Here is a 20650-nt window from a genome sequence, read left to right as displayed (position 1 = left end):
AGTATTTCATCTAGACTCTTAAAGTCTTAAATTTTTCCAGTTAAAGTCTTTTCCAGGTGGTCCAGTGTTCTCTGAATAGAAGTGTGAAGCAGTCTTCATATCATAATGGATAATGGAGCTTTTTATGTTTGAAAAGAAGTTTCAATGTTTTGTTTTAATTCTCCTTCCAGCTGCAAGAAAGTGAGGGGAAAAAACCTCAAGCTGTTCCAATTTCTTTAAAACAAATCCTACCAACTTGAGTCACACTTTAAGACACTGGAAGGTAGTGTCTTAATTCTAGCAATATTTGCTGATTAGCATTTATTGCCAGACCACTTTTCTGCAAGTCATTTGATGGATAAAATAGTATTATCTGCCATATTTTCTCTAATACCTGTATATGCATCAGCAAGATGTTCTGCCTATATGGCGAAACAGTGTTTGTCCTTCTTTGCTTCCTCTTTGCCTATGACACCTATTTTCATTGCTTCAGTTCTCTGGCTGGATTTCTCTGAAAGGTGCCATTCTCAGGCAGGTAGGTTATTCATAGTTTCACAGATGCTTCTGGTTAAATGAAGTGAAACCTCCCTGAGGAGAGAACTCATAAACTCCTTCAACCTTGCACTCAAACTAATTGCTGTTTTTGGGTAATTGCCCCCTGTCCCAAGCTCTCTTGAAATCAGAGGTTCCTATGGCCATTGGTGACTAAGGCTGTCAAGAAAATGTCTTCTAAAAGCAAAAATGAAGTGAAAAATAAAAAAAGTATAAGTTCTAATGTATAGTGTAGCTTTCTAAATTCAATTTATTGTATGGTACACTTATGAGGATAATGTGGTAAGTCTTTCGTTGACAGGACTACTGTATTGACTAATGAAAATCCTGTTTTCCTCAGACTTATGTGAAAAGCCAAGATAAGCAGTTTGCTGCAGCTACAATTCAGGCTATAGGCAGATGTGCAACGAACATCACCGAAGTGACTGACACATGCCTTAACGGCCTAGTATGTTTGCTGTCCAACAGGGATGGTAAGCTAAAAAAGTTTGAAGCACTTGGAAATGCTCTCATAATCAATGGTTGCTTATTTTCTCATTTGGTACAGAGATTAACTCCATGTGGCCTGCAATGATGTTTTTACCTGTTTGTTTTTTTTCTTAAAATCCCTATAATTACAATATTATGGTTTTGTGGTTATCGTAGAGAATACTAGTAGAAATCTTGCTGATATATATTTAGTTGTATCAAAACAGTTAGCCTGTAGAGGGTGCTGAAAGCTTGGAATGGCTTTTTTCATGTGTATCAATGCCTAACTGGAAAAAAAATTAAATAGTTTTAGGATAAACAGCCCCTAATTTAGCTTAATCTTGTAATCTAGCCTTACGTTATTTTTATATGGTGAAATTGAGTTGGAAGTTAATAAAGAACACAACAAGGAGCAGATAAGGCCAAATAGTATATAGCAGCACTGTAAACGACTATCTGATAATATTGTATATCCCTACTAGTTAGCAATAAATATTACGCAGAAGGAAGTCAATAGGAGAATCAAAAGATTATAAAATGTCCGGTCTACATGAATATGGTAAATCATGAGAAGAAAAACAGATGTAATCAAACAGAATAAAGTCAGGAAGGAGGAGCAGCATGTAATATTATCCCAAATGTTAAAACACAGATCTTAATATTTTGAATTTATGTCCATTTGTTTTACTGATGGTGACCAGATTTTGTAAAGTTCTCAAACAGAAGTCTTAAAATTAGCCAACGTTCTTGACTCTCCTATTCATACTGGAAAGCTATAGTAAAAACTTGTTCCTTGTATGGTTAGAAATATTACTCTGATTTCCAAGATAAATGTACTTATATCTACTGTACACATATCTACTGTACACACATTTGCTTGTTAAGTAGTACTTCCTTAGCTTACAGGTCTTCTCCCCATAGCACTTGGGGTTTTTTACCCTACTAGTGTGTTTATATTCCTTGTTATAAATATCCTCTAACTTCAGTTTTGTTGATTAGCTTGAGTCAACATTGTGTTTTTTTTTTTTTTGTATGATGACTTCCATTTCTTTATTGCTCCAGTAGCATTTCCAATTCAATTTTTTCTTTTGGGGGGGGGGGGGGGGAAGGAGGGGAGGGGAGGGGAGGGAAGAACGCCTGATCAGAATTGTACAGAAAACACTAGAGGAGATCTACCCTAAGCTTTGTAAAGCAGCATTATCCTCTCCATATCTACTGCAAATAGTACTGGTAATACTAAGAATGTCTTTAACAAGGACACCACTTTGGTAGGGTGTAATCCTCCTGTGACCCAGTGATACACCCAGATCTTTCTCTTATTTTGTTATTTATAAACTGTGAGTCCTTATTCTCCCCCCCATCAACTTGTATAAGAAACTTTTCTGAAATGGCAGTGTATAGTTTGGTGGATTTTAAGCTATGTAACTTTAATTTTCTATTACTACAGACCTTCTGGTCCCTTTTTGCTTTTCTGGTCCTCCACTGTGTTTAAAGTATCTTCCAACTTTGTTTGTAAGGCTATTTCTGCAACAAGCCTTTGGGTGTTTTTTTGTTTTGTTTTGTACTGCAGTCAGTAATGAGCATATTAAAAATAATAGCTTGAAAGTTTGCTCTTGATTCCACTTAATTTTACTAGCAATCTTCCTCTAGGTCAGTAGGCTCCTTTCAGCATGGTACGATGTCCCCATTTTTCCATAGAGATAGGATAGGATAATTAAACCATCACTTTAGAATACTGAATTAGTTGTATAATAATCCTTCTTACTGTTTTCTTGCTTCATTTTTCTTTTTGCTGATCAGGAACTGAGATAAAAGAAAATGCTTTTCTTACAGCTTCTCAACTTAGTCTTTCTTTCAAAGTAATTCCCTCTCTGTAATTTTATGTACCTATGCATGCCTATATAAAGGTCTGTTTGAATAAGGTTAGTTTTCTGAAGTTTTCTCGGCCAGTTGTAAGTAACTGTCTAGTAAATGCTTCTAAAGATCCTAAAAGATGTATTTTATTGTATTTTACAAATCTTACAAGTATCTTCTTGTGCTTACAATTTTTGAGACTGCAAAGGATACATTTCGGATCTTTCAAACCTGGCAGCTGTCAAATTACCTTACCGTAGCTGCAGTGTCTTTCTGATTCTTTTCAAGGAAAGAGCAGGAAGGCATAATTTACATGGTACCTTTACTCAGGAGGTAGGAAATTACCACTACTTACAGTTTTCTGAACTTGAAGAGTTTTGGAGATGGGATAGAGAAAAAAGGAGATTTGGTTTATATAAAGAGAAATCTGTCTGGGTAGAATAGAGTTGTGGTAAGTCCATGTTTGGTCCTGCATTCTTCCAACTTTCATCTTCAAGGGATGCAACTAATGTTATGGTTGAGAGATGTCTTTGTTTGCAGTGCTACTTCTTCCAGAGTTGTTCCAAGTCTGGAAGCAGTTTTGCTGCCTTTGTGTAGCACAAAGGCCAGGTTGATAATTTCAGCGGTTCTAAGGTCACTGGAAGCGGAGTCGACCAAGACTTCTCTGCACTGTTTTGTTATTATGGGGAATTCGGTGGAGTACCCAGAAGAGGCAACCAAACTAATTCTATCAAATCAAAACAGAATCTTGAAGAAGTAGCTGGTGGCAAAATCACAATTCCCATTCTGTGCTCTTCTAGAAAGGCCTTTATTGAAGATGCAAGCCAGTATTCAAGCGTACGATGGATCTGGGGTGGAACATGTGCCAGTAGTCTTTCTGTAACTTGGGTGCTGAGAGGCAGAGTGTAGTTGCACATAACTGTCTCTTGAGGAGTCAGTCAGGTCCAGCTGGGATTAACTCTTCACAGAGCTCTTTGGGTGCCTCATCATTGAACTTTCTAGTTCCTGTATGTGGTGTGGAGCTTCTGTGATTTATGGGTTTTTTTGTTTGTTTGTTTGGGTTTTTTTTATGTTTTTAGGCTCCAGTTTCCCTGAATAAGAGAAAGTTGACTATAAAAAAAAAGCACTCTTAAAAGTGCAAATAAAATTTCAAGAGCAATTCCCCTCTTCCCCAGCCTTGTTTATGTTGAGGGCTGAGAATTGTTTTCCTTCCTCATCTGCTGAAGGAAGCACAGAAAGAAAAGTTATTTTTGTAACATTTGGCATTTGACTGATGTATTTCTTTTAAGCAATTGCCTCAATAATTTGAACTGACTGCTGGCCATGCTAAGATGGCATAGAAGTCATTTTAGATATAAGAGACAGCTGGGATTATAGGAAGTCTCTTTTGTCTGTCTGGAGTGCATATACTAGAGATCTTGTAGGTTTTTCTCAGATGATTTTTTTTTTCTGTTAAAAGTTGCACAAAGCTTATGAATAATAGAGAATGTAAAAATGATTGTACGACAAATAATTAAAACACTTTTTTCCCTAACAATCTATGCAAATTTGGTAGGTTCTAAAATTACTTGAACTGTTAATACCCCTTAAGTAACTACCTATCTACTAGAATTACTATTAGAATGAAGTAAAAGAAAACTAGCTGTGTGTAACATTCCGTTTATAGGTATTGATGTGCTTTTGTGTGTACTTTCTTATTTGGAATCTAGACTCATGTGAAAGGGATCGTGCTAGTGTACTTGCTTACAGTTCTGATTCAGTTCTTCAAATTTGCTCCAACAGATTGCATTAAAGTAATTCTATGGCGATACTTCATACTCTGCACCTCGGTTTGTCATGGTCAGTTCTACAATGTCAGGAAGTGTTTTTAATGACAACTACATGACCACCTCAGTCTTTTGGGTTCTGTTTTATTTTGCTTAGCCACTCTGCCTGTTAAGTAGTATTGCAGAGCCTTCAGTGAGAGAAGTTATCATCCCAGTGTTCCCTGCTCCAAATATTCCAGGTTGTCATTTTTAAAAATTGAGAATTTTCTTCTTATTTTAATAACTGGAAATAAGAAAGCGGACACAACACTGTCAAAATAAAACTGGTCTGTAGGATTGTGTAAGTCCTTGGGATATATGAAGTAGATATATTATGAAATTGATTTTCTCTCTCTAATTATACAATTTTAACCTTGCTTCAAAAAATTAGTCTAGAGAAATGACTGAGATGTCATGTCAAATAAAGGATGACACAGAAAGCTACAAGCTAAAGCTTAAGCTCTTCAGAGGCTTAAGGCATAATGGCACATACTTGCAGCTTTTAAACAGAAATTCTCCATTAAGAAGTTTACTTTCTAAAAAACACAATAAAGATTTTAGAGATTTCTTCCCTCATGCCCTCCTTCTGAAACATTAGCTTGCTTGATTACTGAATGAATTGCAACTGAATGTTCTATGTGTCAGACTAACTCTTCAAATATAAGAATACTTATGTGATGCTTGAGGAAAAGTAGATGCACTTTTTCTTTATTTTCAGCATTTATAGTTTAGGAGAAATAGTGATTCCGTTTTCATAGTAGAAATGAAAATTAAAATTATGGTGAACTCTTACAGTCTTCTTTTGTTTTGATTTCTGTCTTGGCCATGTTTGACTTTCCTTCATCTTTCCTTACAGCAGGAGTTTGTTCTTGCATAGAAGCTTACCTCTGCACCAGTGGGTTTTTTTTTCAGCTTCAAAAATTATACATTTCATACAAGTTGATCAGACTGTGAATGTTACTTGTTACAGTAGTTAAGCACTCCAATGCATGACTTTGACATAAATCTTACAACAGCTTGCCTATTTAGAAGCCTCATTTGAATGTACTAGAAGTTAGGTTACGGACCTGAGAGAGACCCTTTAGAAGGTGAAAAAGTGCAAAGAAAATGCTTAGCTATTTCTCTTGTTTATGAATAAGCTGACACTTTTAACAGTGTGTATTTGATTGAAAATTAAACAGGTGTTTGCACTTATAATGCAGATACCAAATTATTTATGACCCTGCATAATTTTAATGATGCCAAACAGATTGTTATTCTGCAAAAATACTGATATTTTGAAAAGCAAAAATAGAAAGAGCAATTTTACCAGAACAATTTCAAAATGTACATGATAAGATGATATTTTTATATTTAGAACATTTCTTTGTCCTCTTTTTGCTGCTCGTAACTTGTATCCAGAGGCTGAACATTTATTACTTAATAAAGTAGTTTACATCTTTGTAAGTAGAATTCAGTTCTGCAAAGCATATTTTGAAAACTGATAACATTTTACAATATTACTTATGACTTTCTTTTGCATAAATGCTTTTAAGAGCAATAATTTGAGGGTTTTTTGTCTTAAACAGAAATTGTAGTTGCTGAAAGTGTCGTTGTCATTAAGAAATTGCTGCAAACTCAGCCAGCACATCATGGTGAAATTATTAAACATATGGCCAAACTCTTGGATAACATAACAGTGAGTATTTGTGCACAGTTCCTTGTTCTCCTTGATGACTGATAAAAATTACACTATCTCCATTGAATTTGGACCATAAATGAAATATATTAAGGAATGGATATGTTAAAGAAGTAGAATATAAGTTTTTATTTTTGACTTTTTATAAAATATTGTTTTCATGGAAGAGGAAGTAGAAGCTATCAGATGGGATCAATTTATGTCTCACATCTGGGAAGTTATTTTGAAAGAGATAACTGGAAACATTGTGTATTTTCTAGTACCATTAGGCCAAGATGAAATGGAGGTTTAATCTTTAGCACAAGGAATGGTAAGTTGAAATGAAAATACAAAGAAAGCAGCTCTAAACTTAAGGATTTTCAACTGTCTTCCTGATGTGGATGATGTGGATGCTTTTTTTTTTTTTAATTATTATTATCTTTAATCTTTTTCCCTCTCCACCAGACCACATTACCTTCCTCCCCTGGTACCAAATACACTACTGTGGACTTGTTACAGTGCTTTTTGTCACACTTTTATCTTCTGGATATTTAAAATTCTGTGACATTTAACATTAAAATTTGGGTTATTGTCTATTATCCACCCTTAGATTAAATTGAAGTTTAGATATGTCAGTATTTACTACCCAAATTCTCCTCACAGTTTAAGTTATTGATAAAACACGTAGTGTTGTGTTCTAAATTATAGTGTAGTGCCGAGGACTTAGTTACTTGTTGCCTTATACCCCAAAGGTGACAGAATTTGATGTCACGAATAGACAGCTATAAATGCTCTAAAAAGGACTGTTCAGTTTGAAATAATTGATCACATTTATTGATGATGGAGTAAAGTAGCTTCTAAATTGTTGAATCTTCTATTTTCCATAGTTGAATTTGGGAAAGTTTGGATATTAAGAGGGAAGAATAGTCCATGCTTTCTGAATAGCTTAAACAAATCTATCTTTGGCCATTAAAAAGGGGGTTTAAGAACAGGTGGTCAAACTTGATAATTGATGTCAAGAAAATGTAATTCTACTGGATTGTTCATATGCAAGAATCTAAGGAGGTTCTAAGGCAATGCAGGAAAGGTAGTGCTGCTAATTACTTATCAAATGAGCATTGCCTATTTTATAATAATCACCTGTGATTTCAGAACAAAGATTGTAATATTTTGATTAATAATTATAATCTCATGAATTGTATATAATCTTATTATATATGTCTTCTGGCACCTCACCAAATAAGTTTGTCATTTTACTTCCATATATTTATTATACAATAGGAAATAGGCATTTTAAAACACAAATATCCTATTTAACATTTGGAAGAGTTTTGTAGCTAACATTTATTTCATACAGTGAATTCTTCTGAGACAGTATTTCAAGTTTTAAATACAGGGGTTTTTGGAAAAGAAATAAACCCCCTTTAAATTTGCAGGAGGAGAAAAATAAGACACAGCGCCATACTGTGCCATGCTAACATTCTGCAGTAATGAGGTTGCATAGGATAAAGGCAGTAGATAGTGGGAGAACAGTTTGTAGAGTTGAACAGTCACAGGAATAAGGTAAAAAACTAAATCTGAATCTTAGCTCAGCTTCTTATTCAAGAAGGGGGCAGTCACAGTGATTCCATAAGCTTTCCAGGAAGATCGTTGTACATCTTGGTTTACAGTTATTCCCTGTAATTTTTGAATAGTAGCTTCTAGAAATGTCCTCATTCTTCTCTTCATAATTGTTCCTCATTATGTTTGGGGTTTTGGATTAAAGGACAGATTTGGAAGTCCATGTTTGTTATTTGAATATGTCATATTTAAATAATTCTCCTGAAATATTTTGCACCCCTTATGTTTGAAAATGGATATATTCCTTCAGACACTTCTGAAAAGGATAAACATATTTTTACATATGTTTAAGGAAAATATATTTGGATCGTATAATTACCTAAAATATAAGCTTGAAATCTAGTCATTTAATAAAGACTTCTTGGAATATCCAAGATCTGCATGTGTATTTTAAAAATTTAGCTCACTGGCAAGAGTGGTTGTGAACTGACATAACACGGTTGCCTCAGCTTTGTCTACTATAAGAAATAAAGCAAGGCTTCCTGAGCCTTATTACATATATAAGTATACTTACATGCATGTATGTGTCTTGTCCAAACCCCCTGCTCAAGCAGAGGGCACGTTGCCCAGGACCCTATCCAGATGATAAGATATGATCTTAACTGAGCTTAAAAGTAACCTGAGGGCAGATAAATACTTTGCTCCTTCTTAGAATTGAATTGAATTTAATACTGTATAAAACCTGGCAGAAAAAATGATTGGAATTAAATAAAATTAAATAGAAAAACATTTAATCAAGGTGAAAATCAGTTTTTGATTGTTCTACCATGTTTTAGTTTAGGTAGGTGGTGAACTCCTACTGATTTCGTTTATTTTAGGGGCTGTAAAACAGATGGAATGGTATTTTGGGTTGTTTCCTGAATTTGTTGCATTCATGTTGTTACAAATTTCACTTGTGTTAGGCTGAGATTGTCATTTTCAGTGAAGAAGTGCTTAGCTGACCCTGGATTAAAGGAAAAATAATCTTTCATAGCAATGTTTCTTTCAGGTCATCCAATCTGAAATTTACTCATTCTTGTGGAAGATCTTCAGAAATGACAGGATGGATAAATAAGCTAGATATATCTGACCAGCTATAAGTAATAAATGAAAAGTTAGGAGGTTTGATTAAAAACTACAGAGCTCTTTTAGCCTATGCTATGATACTCCTTAAGTTAAGTTCTGTAGTAAGTGTCCATCTGTTTGCCCTTTAATTGACATCTAGTATGCACCCAAAACCAGTGCTTTTTTTCTACTTTCCTTTTTGTTGTAGTTTGTATATCTAAACTTTTACTTTGGGTGTGCCCAGGCAAAGATCTATGGTTTTGGGGGGTTTTTTAATGGTGTTTGAGTACCTAGATCTTTATGTAGAACAGCTTGAGCTAGCTCCTTTCTTCCATGCACTTCAATAGCTGTAACTGAAAAATAGTCTGTTAGTGTTCTGAAGATATTAATCAAGAGAATAATTGGGTCTGTTTAAATCTCTGCTTTTTAAAACCCATACAAAATGTTCCTGTTCTGACTGCTAATATGTCAAGTTAATATACTCTTGTATATTTACCATTTAATGACTTAGTAAACTGAGAGCCAGAAATCTAAGCAGTGCTAGTCTGTGCTAGGTGTTCACTCTGAGGGAAGCTTAGTTTTGTCTGTATGCTTTTTAGAGTGGCAGGAATTAAAAAATTATAGAAAAGGGGTGTTTAGAGAAGAATGATACTGGCTCAGTCTAAAAGTCCTTGTAATAGAACAGGAGCATCTTCAGCTGTGGCCAGTAACTGGTGCTCTAGGGAGAGAGTAAAAGAGAAGAGCAAGTTCATTGTGATACTTCTCCAACGTACTTTTGCAGATTCTGACTGAAAGCTTGATGTCGCTATCCACATCATCATGTGGATAATCTAAAAACCCTAGTCTGGTTAATCTCTCCTTATGTTTTGTATCTCTGATCATCCTGTCCCCCTTCTCTGTATCTTTTTTGATACTTCTCTTTCATACTGCGACTGCTCTAAGTACAGAAATTTTGTGCACTGATGTAATGATATTATTTGTTTTGTATTATTTGTCTTGCTTTCCTAGTGTTGTTTGCCTTTTAACTTCTGCTAAACGTTGAATTATATTTCCAGAGAATTGTAGAATTGTTCATGATTCCAGGATATCTTTCCCCAGAAATAGTCCTGAGTCCATCACTATATGTAGAGTTGTTTTTCTGAAGTTCTAGTATTAGTGTATGAACTCTATCTATATCACTTCTGCTTAATTCTTAAGTATCGTTAATAAGTTGCCTTCAACTGTTCATGCTCTCTTTTAGTTTTGATTACTCTGAATAATTTTGTATCAGTAAAGTTTAGTCTCCTCACTAGATAGCCCTCTTGTAGGCTATTTGCAAATCTGTTGAGCAGCATGTTTTCTTCTACAGATCCCTGTGGGACTTCTGATAATTGCTTTTCATTGTAACCATTTTTCTGTTTTTTCTAGTCCTCTTTTTTAATTCATGAGAATGCCTTTCTACCACTTGAACGATTGGTTTTTCAAAGATATTGATGAGCTCATCAGATGTGTGTCATATGGTACATGCACTTCTAGAAAGGTAATGACAGGAGAGAGTTTCAGAATAGTTTGGTCTTGATCTTCCTGCACCCTCACAAACAAGATCTTAGATATCCAAAAGTATATTTTGGGACAATGATATTTCTTATTGGCCTGATCCATCCAGTTTTAATAAAAGCATAAATGCTTAAAAAGGTGCAGGAATACTTTACAAGCAGCAACTAAATTTGATTTACTTCTAGAATACTAGTACAGAACTGCTGTTAGTTTTCGTGTTTGGATTGGTTGTATTACAGTTGCACATGATGTCTTCAGCATCAATGTTTGATGCTATATGAATTCATAAGAAATTCTCTCTTTCGGAACACCTATGGTCCACAGTTTGTCAACCCGCAAAAACTTGCAGTTTTAAAGTGGATTGGTTAGACTAGCTTGATTAAACTGGATTAACATGAGACACTTTTGTTTAGATTTGAAGTATGCCTTATTTGATTTACCTTGATTCATTTTAGGAATGAGTGAAGCTCAATCAGCCTAACAAGAATTAGCTCTGAGTCGGAATGTCTCGATGCTGGTCTATGTTTGTGCATTTCCTCAAATAAACAAGCGGCAGTAAGCCTACTGCAGCTCCAAATTAGTTTCTCCCTGTTGTTTTTAGAAAAATAATTTATGATGATACCTTGTACCCTGCAGTGATTGTTTTCTGAGTGATGGGAATTTTGTAATTCTGGTATGATTTTTCTCGTCTTATCTCGCATAGCACTAATAAGCTAGTTTTTTCTTTTGCTGGCTGGCGAACTTTGATGTCCTCTTTTTTCCTTACAGAGATATTTCTATTTCCTTCTGGAATACGAGAATATGAGCTAAGTCTGAAGCGCTGTCTAATTTAGAGATGAAGAGGAGCACTTTTAAATGATTAAGACAGAATAAGGAGTTGCAAGTTTAGAAGGAGAATAAAATAGATGCACTTAAATTTGGAGAGATTAATACCTGGAAAAAAAACACATCACTGGAAGCAATTAAAAACTATTAATTACCGAGGAAGTGAGGTTTTGGTTGGGATTCTTGTCACTAGACTAGGTGATTAGGAGTTTTTGACACTCATTCCTCTATCTGTTCATCCAACAATAACAAATGTAAGATCCTCTTAACTATTTTTATGTAGATCCTGCTTTTTGCTAGTTTTCTGATATGGCCTCCTAGCAGAGACACTTTGCTTTCTTTAATTATGTTCTCCTTTCTGTCAATTTTGGGAAGGTGTCACAGAGTATGAGCTTTATAGTTCGTATGTATTTCAGTTCTGCAGGCTTCAGATTCTAGCCACGTTTTTTTTCTCTTCTAGGATATGCTTTAATAATGCATCTTTAAATCTTTAGATATAAAGCTTTAATGAGTGTTTCTCTTAATTTGATCATTTATTTACTTGCTCTAATATCAATATAATGGAGAAGCTGCTTTCTTTTTTGAAAATGTGGCCTTTGGGACATTGTACCCACAGACACTGTATGCTGAATTTGAAGCAAGTATTTAGGTTGAATAAAGCACAGAGAAAAAAAGAGAACACTATATAGGAGGGGGCAGTCATCAGTAGAGATCCTTTTTTAAAGAAATTTTATGTGTGGATGTTCAAATAATGGAGGAGTCCTTGAAAGGTTTTACCATTTGAAAACAAAAAGCAACACTTGTCTTTTACTCCTTTCCTGTGTGCCTTTCCTTCTTGCTGACAGTCTGACACTTCACATCACTAACATCCCTTTCCTTGTTTTTGATTCCAAGTAAAATTTAAAAGTTGATAGATGTGAATGTAGAAAATTAGATCTAATTTTTTATTTGTTTGAGTATCTACTTAGTCTTTTCATGACAAAAGTAGATAACCAGCATTGATGATTTTAAGATTTACTTTGGTGTGGTGTAGTGTCTAATAAGGTTAGAGCTGAAGTAGAATAGCTTTTGGATTGTGATGCTTGTAAAGTGACCTGTAAAATCTTTGCAGGTGTCTTTCTCTGACTCCAGTGAGCAACCAGGATCTTATTTAGGGGGAAGAGGGATGGGCTATTTTTTCCTTTTGCTTTGCGCCTTCTTTTTTTCTTTTTTCTTTTTTCTTTTTTCTTTTTTCTTTTTTTTTCTTTTTTCTTTTTTTTTCTTTTTTCTTTTTTTTTCTTTTTTCTTTTTTTTTCTTTTTTCTTTTTTTTCTTTTTTCTTTTTTTCTTTTTTCTTTTTTTTTCTTTTTTCTTTTTTTTCTTTTTTCTTTTTTTTCTTTTTTCTTTTTTTTTCTTTTTTCTTTTTTTTCTTTTTTCTTTTTTTTTCTTTTTTCTTTTTTTTCTTTTTTTTCCTCCCCTCCTCCTCTCCGGACAGGTAATGGGTTAAAATGGCAGTAGAAACTGCCTTCTGGTACTAAGGCTTGAAAAGTGCACTTAACCACTTGCTCAGGGCATATAGAACAAAACATCAGGCAAAGTAATTTACAATCCTGTTTGCCTTTGAGGATAATGCAGAGCAGGGCTGCATAATGAAAGTATTATTTCCTGCATTTTTGTCAATTCAAGGTCCCTACTTATGCTATACTGGAAAAGGCAGTGAAGGTCTAGAAGTGCCTTCGTTTCTTGTTTGCTGTTTTGAATGCCCTGGAAACAATGGCAGCCAGATTGTGCACTTGATATTACATGGTTGAGGACTGGGAGACTTAAACAGAGGAAAAAGAAATCTGAAAATATTATGTGATTTTGACCCCAAACGAATCCAGTGACACGGAAATGTTGGGTTCATCAGTTCCACATATACTTTTCATTAAAATGGCTTCTACTCAGGGTTTGATTCAAAAAGTCTTTAATTGATATTGATTCTTCTTGCACAAAACTGTGTTTAATATATACAGTATTTACATAGTAAGCTAACCACCTGGTTAAAAGGGAGAGTCTCATGAGATATTTCATCTCTTCTGTTCTCACCATTTTTCAAATTTAAGCTTTGTTCTGGTTTATTTTGAATTCTAAAAATAAATTTTATTACTGTAAGAGCAACATAATATAATGGGAAAGACTTGAAAGAATAAAACAGTGTGCCTTTAAATATTTCATTGTATTTGTAAAGTGTAGGCCTGGATTTAACTAGGAGAAGTACAAGATTGAAGTTTGTTATTGATAATTAATACTATTTTTGAAATTGGTCTGCCCTGTAAGCTATATTTGATTTATAAAAAGATACTAATAGGATAAAGCATGTTTCTAGTAAGCTGTTACCTAAACTGGTTTAGTTCATGATCTCTTGTAGAATTCTAATTTTTTAACAAGTCTATAATGAAATATTTAAGAAAAATAAATCTAGCATAACTGAAATCTGAAGTTGCCCATATATTCTTATTTAGAAGTACCTATCTGTACAGCAGGCAACTTGAACTGCTCCAATACTGGAAAATTTAATGTACCACTCAATTACTATTCTTTAGCCCAATTTAAAATAATGGATTGGGAGTGAGGTCTTAATGCAGTGTAACCTTTGGAACATTAGAAATAACCTCTTTCCCTTCTGAAATCAGTGTACAGTAATGGCATCAGTCTCACTGTATTGCAGAGGAACATTTTCTAACTGTGTTTAAACTTTTTACATTTAGCAGTTGCTCAGTAGCATGTTCCCTTCTCTCATCCTATAATTTCCAAGACCATTTAAATGCTTTTTGTGAATACTGAAGAAAAAAAATTATCTATATCTGATCAGAATTTATATGTATTTATGTATGTTATATCTCTGTGTTTTGGCAGTCTCATTATCTGTGTTAAATATTTTTCAGTGTTTGGTTTTGACATTTATCTTGAGGTGTATTATTATTATTATGGAAATTCTGTCTTTCCATGATCTATTTGCCTTCTCTTCTAGTAGAGTTAATACTTTGCTTTCCCCATGACACATTTGTTTGGCATGTGCTTGTTTGGCATGTGTATTTGCAACAGTGTAAAGCATAGAGCAAAAATATTGTTAGGCTGACTTTATTCAATGCTGTTTCCAAACTTTTTGGAGCAATAGAACATTGTTTATCATTAAATTTCTTGTGAACATAGTCATCACTTCTTTAATTCAGTGGGCTATTTACTAGGGATTGTGGACCATAGTTTGGGAAGTGCTATCTTGCATGTTGGTGGTTTACTTGCACTTGTTACCTTTTATAGATATAAAAAAAAGATATACAAATAGATATAAAAGCATTACTTCCACATTTTAAAAGTATGCAAGATAGGATGCTTAACAGTTGTTTTCCAGTGTTGTTTCCCATTGTAATTCTGTCGCATATATATTCAGATATGAATTATTGACATGCTGGAAAAGATATTAAAACATACAGATAGGATGGTAAGAATTAGTGTTTTGAGAACCACAAGGCTGAATTTCTCGAACTTGCCCATTGCTGTGATTTTTACCTGAGGCAGAATTCTCACTGACTTAAATATGAGCTTATTTAAAAAAATCACTGTATATTATAGTGATGGAAGGTGTTAGTACAAATTTTTTTTTTTCTTTGAAAAAAGTGCAGCAAAAAATTACTCTAAATTTCAGTTAAAGTTGGAGTCTTTCCTTTGACATTTCTTTCTCAAACTACAGTCAATTATTTTTCAGGAGAGAACATTCAGGGTTTTTTTCCATAATAATATTTCAAAATATGTTGATCAAGAGTCTATATAAAACTTCTGTTATGTCTAAAGGACTGTGGTGCTCTCAGACATGCTTCTACCCAGAAGAATTTTCTCATCATATACTTTACTCCTTCCTTGAGAGGAAGGCAAACAGTGTATCTTGGAGCATAGATGCAATTTCTAATTCGTCCATTGTGTAGGATATAGGATAACCTGCCTTTGAGAAGAGTATGTGTGTGCTTCTTCATCTGACTCCCGACTACTTGTAGCCCAATTCTGCATGGAGCCTGAGCTTCGCTTCCTTCTGTGATGTTTCATTCTGCTTTTCCTCTGACTGGGGCAGTATTGTGCTTACGCTATGCACTGCAAGTTCATCTAACAAATGCTACTTCAGTTATTTTGTGAAACAGTTGAGTAGCACCAAAAGAATAAGACCTGTTTCAAGTTTCTAGTCAGGGTTTTAATTAAGGGAGGGTACAAAAAAACCTCTTAAATCCAACTCAAAAATTGGAAAAAATAATTTTGAGCTCTTGTCTCTCAAATTCTGTGTTCAGCTTGTCTTGGACGTTTGCAAAAATATGAACCTCACTGCCAAAAAACTTTAAATAAAAATGAAAGAAAGCTGGCAATCATCTTTAAAGAACTTCTGCTTTTTAAATAGATGGGCAGGAGCTGAGGAAGCTATATTGTTGGCAACCATTTCTGTATTAATATCTGTCACAGAAGGTGTTGTGTTTCAACATGGTGTTTAACATGATCTGGTGGCAAGAACTCCAGCCCATCTCAGAGACTTGGATTCTCTTCCCAACTGCCACCAGCTTGTACTGTGAACAGGAACAGATTGCATCTTTGTATCTCTGTTTTCATTCTGCTCTCTTTTTCCCCACAACTTGGAATGTTTTTTGTTTCTTTTTTTTGGGGGGGGGGGGGGGGGGGTGGAGACAGGATCTGCATCTTACACATGTAGGTACACTGTGTCTACCACAGTAGGTGTGATGGATAATATTTAGTTTGGGTCTTCATAACTTGCATGGCAATTGTGTTTAAATAATATTTCGTTTAATTTGTTACGGAACACATACATGTACAAGTACACGAAAAGTCTTTGTGAATATATTCACTTACAGCGTTTAATATTTCCTCAGGTGCCAGTGGCAAGGGCAAGCATTCTCTGGCTCATTGGGGAGTACTGTGAACGAGTTCCAAAGATTGCACCTGATGTTTTGAGAAAGACAGCCAAGAGTTTCACTAATGAAGATGACCTTGTAAAGTTGCAGATCTTAAATTTGGGAGCAAAACTCTATTTAACAAACTCAAAGCAGGTAAGGCTAATGTTAAATACACATACATATGTTTTTACAGTCACGGTAGTCTCTGTGCATTCTGTATGGACCAGTGGCAATTTCTTTTATATAAATTACTTAAGCTTGTTCACATTGTTCTACCAAAAAACCCTGAACTTAAGTTTTTAAGAAATCCAAGAGATTAAATCTAATCAGGAGTTTTTGGATATGTGCTGAATTGTAAATATGAATGTATTGATGAGACCACTTTTTTCAGTCTCTTTATTGAGAAAATCTCTTTTTTTAAAATTTTTTTTATTCACATAAGTAGAAGAGATTGGTGGTTCTCAAACTGATTTACTGTTGTCTGGAATAAAAAGCAGAATTTTCAGCAGACTGCTGTCCTTTTGGATCTTTGTTAGCCACTTCTAGCAGTCTAATACAGTCTGCTGATGATGCAGATTCTTGGTGTGGTGTCTGAGTCGGAATGACTGACCATGTGCTTATACTGCGGGCAGTGTGGGAGATGGGTTGTCTTGCTGTTCATTTGAACAAGAACTTGCTTGTGTTTTGCTCAGAGTATCTAAAAGGAGAAGCCATCAAAAGGCCTCTTTATGTCTTTCCATCAGTGCTCATCTTAAAGATAGTGACTGCTTTCCTTTTTCCTATATTTCTTATTATTTCACTTTGCCTTGTGAAGATAGTGGTTTTTGGTCCTCTATAGTGATAATCTTAAAAATGTCAGATAATACAAAAAGATGAACTTAGACCTGCCAGAATCTCCAGGCAGCCAAAAGCAATAGCTGTGAGAGGTGCCAACTGCTTCATTCATCTCAATGACAGCTCTGTGAACTCTGTCACTCTACAGCTATGGAATATAGCATTTTGACACTAATATTTGGAATTAGAGTGAAAAATTACTGTAAAAGGTTGTAAAATCAAAAATATTTTCCTAAATGTAGAATGAAAATACTGTCTGAGATGCATACACTTTTCTGGACTGTGAGGCCTTTCTATTTTACAACAGGCTGGGCAGCACTGGATCTTGCACCTGCACAACTACAGTTGTGGTGTCTTCTCTTTCCTTGATAGGTGGTTCCAACTACAGACTTGATAGTTTTTCTGTGTGGTATCTGGATCAGTGAGACTATATGCTATAGGGCACGTAGGAGGTGAACTGCCTTGGCATTCATTCAGACAAGAAACTGCCTGTCTTTTGCTCATGCAGTCTAAAATGGGGCAACAACAAAAGGTGACTACTTCCTCTTCCTGTCAGTGCTCATCTTAATGAAGATGCTAACGGAGCTAAGGAAAGACTGGTTTGATTATCTGCGTAGTCTCATATTGGCCCATTAAGTAATATTCTACTAACTGTACCAGATGGCCAGAATTCCTTGGCTTAAAAGGAGATCATAGTTTCTGCGATCTTTTTTCACTTTCACATGATCTTGATACAGTTTAAATAGTCATTGAAAGTGTTCCATATCCTTGGATACAAAAAATGCACAGATAAAGCTGAAGGAACCGTGTCCTCTGAGGTACTTGCTATGTGATGAATTTCATGGAAGGGTGCTTTTCTTTTGGCAATAATTTTAGTTTAGTGAGGGATAAGTTGTCTTCTCAACTAATCAAGCTATTCGTATACAAAATTCTACTGGAGTAGGTTGATGATCTGACTTGATTCAAAGCTCTCTCCAAACTAGGGTGTGAAGTTTTGCCTTTAGGATCTTACCCTGGCAACATTCTTCCTATATGTACATCCTTATTCCCAGAAATAAGACTCTTCTCTACCCACTCAGTATTAAAACATTTCTTTCTGGAGTGATCTGGAATTTCTAAGAAGTCCACCTACTTTTCATCCTAATGCTCAGACTTGGAAACAAGGCTTCTACATCTGGCTGCGCAGTTGTCAGTCTGGCTATCTGTCCTCCATCCCTGTTTTCTGCTTCTACATTCTGCTCCCCCACACAATTTTTTTTGGTTGTTTGAATCCTTTGCAGTTTCATCAAAAGTCAGTGGAGTTGTGAAAATCTCAAAGATACAGTGTCACTTTATTTAAAAAGTAGTGGTGGGATAGCATAGAGGCTCAAAAACAAAGAAAGAAAAAAAATAGTATTCTTTCCCCAAGTGAGGGAAAGGCAGCAAGTAAAACTCTTCTGTTACAAGTTTAGAGAAAAGCACAAAATTCTAGAGGAAATAAAACTTTTTATTTTTTTCACTTTCCACAGAATATCTTATTTGATTTTGCCATTAATTTTCTTAGGCATATGTTCAAATACTTAATGCAACAGATTCTTGGGAATACTTTTAAGATTCAGGATTTTTCTAAGTTTTCAATAATATTCTTTCTTTTAGTCCTCTGATCACCCCATGAATTTTCAAAGACTGATTATAATTTAAGGAAGAGCTTCAGGTTCTATGCTGTTTGCATAGATAGCGAGTAAGAACAGATTTTCTTACAGTTGTCTAGGGTGTTCAATAAACATGCTTATGAATATGCTAGATAGCTGTCTAAGATGCATGCATTAGAGAGAAACGGTTTTGCAGAAAACACATCTAGTTGCCTGAACTGTGGTTTTGCATTAGGCAGGAAGGAAAAAAGAGGTTTAAGGTGTTTCTATTGTGTAACGTAGTAGAAGTCACACTGGAGAACGCATGTATACTAGAACTGCTTGGAGCTAATATTCTCTCAAATGTAGTGTAGCTCAATATTCTTGTCAAAAGTAACTAAATATCTAAAGAATCAATTACTGCAAGCTAATGATGTCAAAGAAAGGATAGATAGCTGTTTCCGTTCCACTGTAGAACCTCATCCTTTGAGATTTTTATTAGTGCTGTTCAAATGGTGATCTACCAAAAAGCTAATTGCTGCTAATATAGGATACACGTTAGATTTTTAGATAGGACTGCTGCCACAAGAAGGTTCTAGAAATGTTACTGAAGGGTGACTTGAAGTATACTTCTCACATTAGCCTATCCAAAAGGTACAAAGAACCGTTATAGATGGTAGCAATGTGGGATAAAAGAGACATTATGCCTGTGTAATGAGCATGTCCAGATAACAAGCGACGATGGCATTTGATATTGTATGTACTATAACTGTATATAACACTACTTTGTCTTACTGTGCTATGAAGTAGCCATTGTGTGCAGACTCTGTCATATTTCGCCAAATTAACTTGCTTGGTCAAATAATTTTCAGCTTCTTATGGATATTCCTTTGCTGGCAAAAGTGATGTGTATTCATTAATTTATTTTTTGGTTTTAATTAAAATTAATTGTTTCTATTAGCTACTTCCATGTAGAAAAGCTTCTCCAATTGTTTGGGTGCATTGCCATAAGACAGGAAAAAAAATAGCATTTTCTTGTTGTTTTCATGAAAACTATTTATGCTATTTGTGGTACTTGAAAGGAAACTTCTTGTAGATATGAAACATTGTCCCATAAGAATTTGTTGTTTCTTTATATTTTTATTAGAGGATATGGAAAAAATATTTCAGGGGAGAGGAGAAGGAAGAGGAAGAGAGGGGGATGTGGAGAGGATGAACCCATTAAGGAAAATGCAGCCTTTCAGGATCACCTCTCATCTCATTCCATCCATACTCATGGAAAAAGTGCCTACCTTGACAGCAAGGCCCTTAACTTTCTCCCCTCCCAATAGCGATTTGCCAGGAACCATCACTGTGTCCTGTGATCGGTTCTGCAGAGGCTTCTGCCATGACATGAAGGAGGCTTGTTTTGCTTTACAGAGCAGTGATAGCAAAGGCTGCTGGAAGTGTCCCTGGTTTTGTTTAATCTATGCTAGCTTTCCACTTCCATTTAGATAAAATAGTGTAAGCCCTGCATGAGTGCAGATTACATATATTCTGTCTGATGTAGTTGTTTAAAATTGTATACCTTGATAGAGAAATAGCTGCCACTAAGCTACAGAATATGTGTAGGAAAGTTTTTCCCTTTCCCAGAGCTAAGGCAGTACCTTGCAGAAAAAATATCTTTTCATAGAACTGTCTTTGGATAGCAGAGAGAAAAAAGAATTAAGGAAAAGAAGTGTTTCACTGGCAGGTTTTTTTTAACTGTACTTTTACCATTATTCAAATGTTATATGACCAATTTCTTCAAATGTTTGGTACCATAGGGCTTTCTGTGAAATGTTTGCATACATTGCATCATAGGCAGTTAAAATTAAAACCTTTTTTTTTTTGTTTACGATGTATTTCATTTACAGCAATCAAAATATTCTGAAAAAGTATTTTTACATTGATAGAAAAGCTCTAACTTGCATCA

The 20650-nt window shown here is 34.9% G+C and overlaps 1 protein-coding gene across 2 annotated transcripts in view; it reads left to right on the top strand.

Moving 5' to 3' along the window:
- Positions 1–20650, top strand: part of LOC135325000 (AP-3 complex subunit beta-1-like) — a 150383-nt gene that overhangs the window by 64253 nt on the left and 65480 nt on the right. For both annotated transcript variants that reach the window (XM_064502274.1, XM_064502275.1), the window contains exons 13-15: positions 872–1004; positions 6227–6336; positions 16229–16405. In XM_064502274.1, coding sequence (XP_064358344.1) covers positions 872–1004; positions 6227–6336; positions 16229–16405 — 420 coding nt within the window. The remainder of the gene's footprint in view (positions 1–871; positions 1005–6226; positions 6337–16228; positions 16406–20650) is intronic.

This window comes from Dromaius novaehollandiae, chromosome Z (genome assembly GCF_036370855.1).
Source record: "Dromaius novaehollandiae isolate bDroNov1 chromosome Z, bDroNov1.hap1, whole genome shotgun sequence".
NCBI classification, from domain to species: domain Eukaryota; kingdom Metazoa; phylum Chordata; class Aves; order Casuariiformes; family Dromaiidae; genus Dromaius; species Dromaius novaehollandiae.
This window is presented reverse-complemented; position numbering and strand designations above follow the sequence as displayed.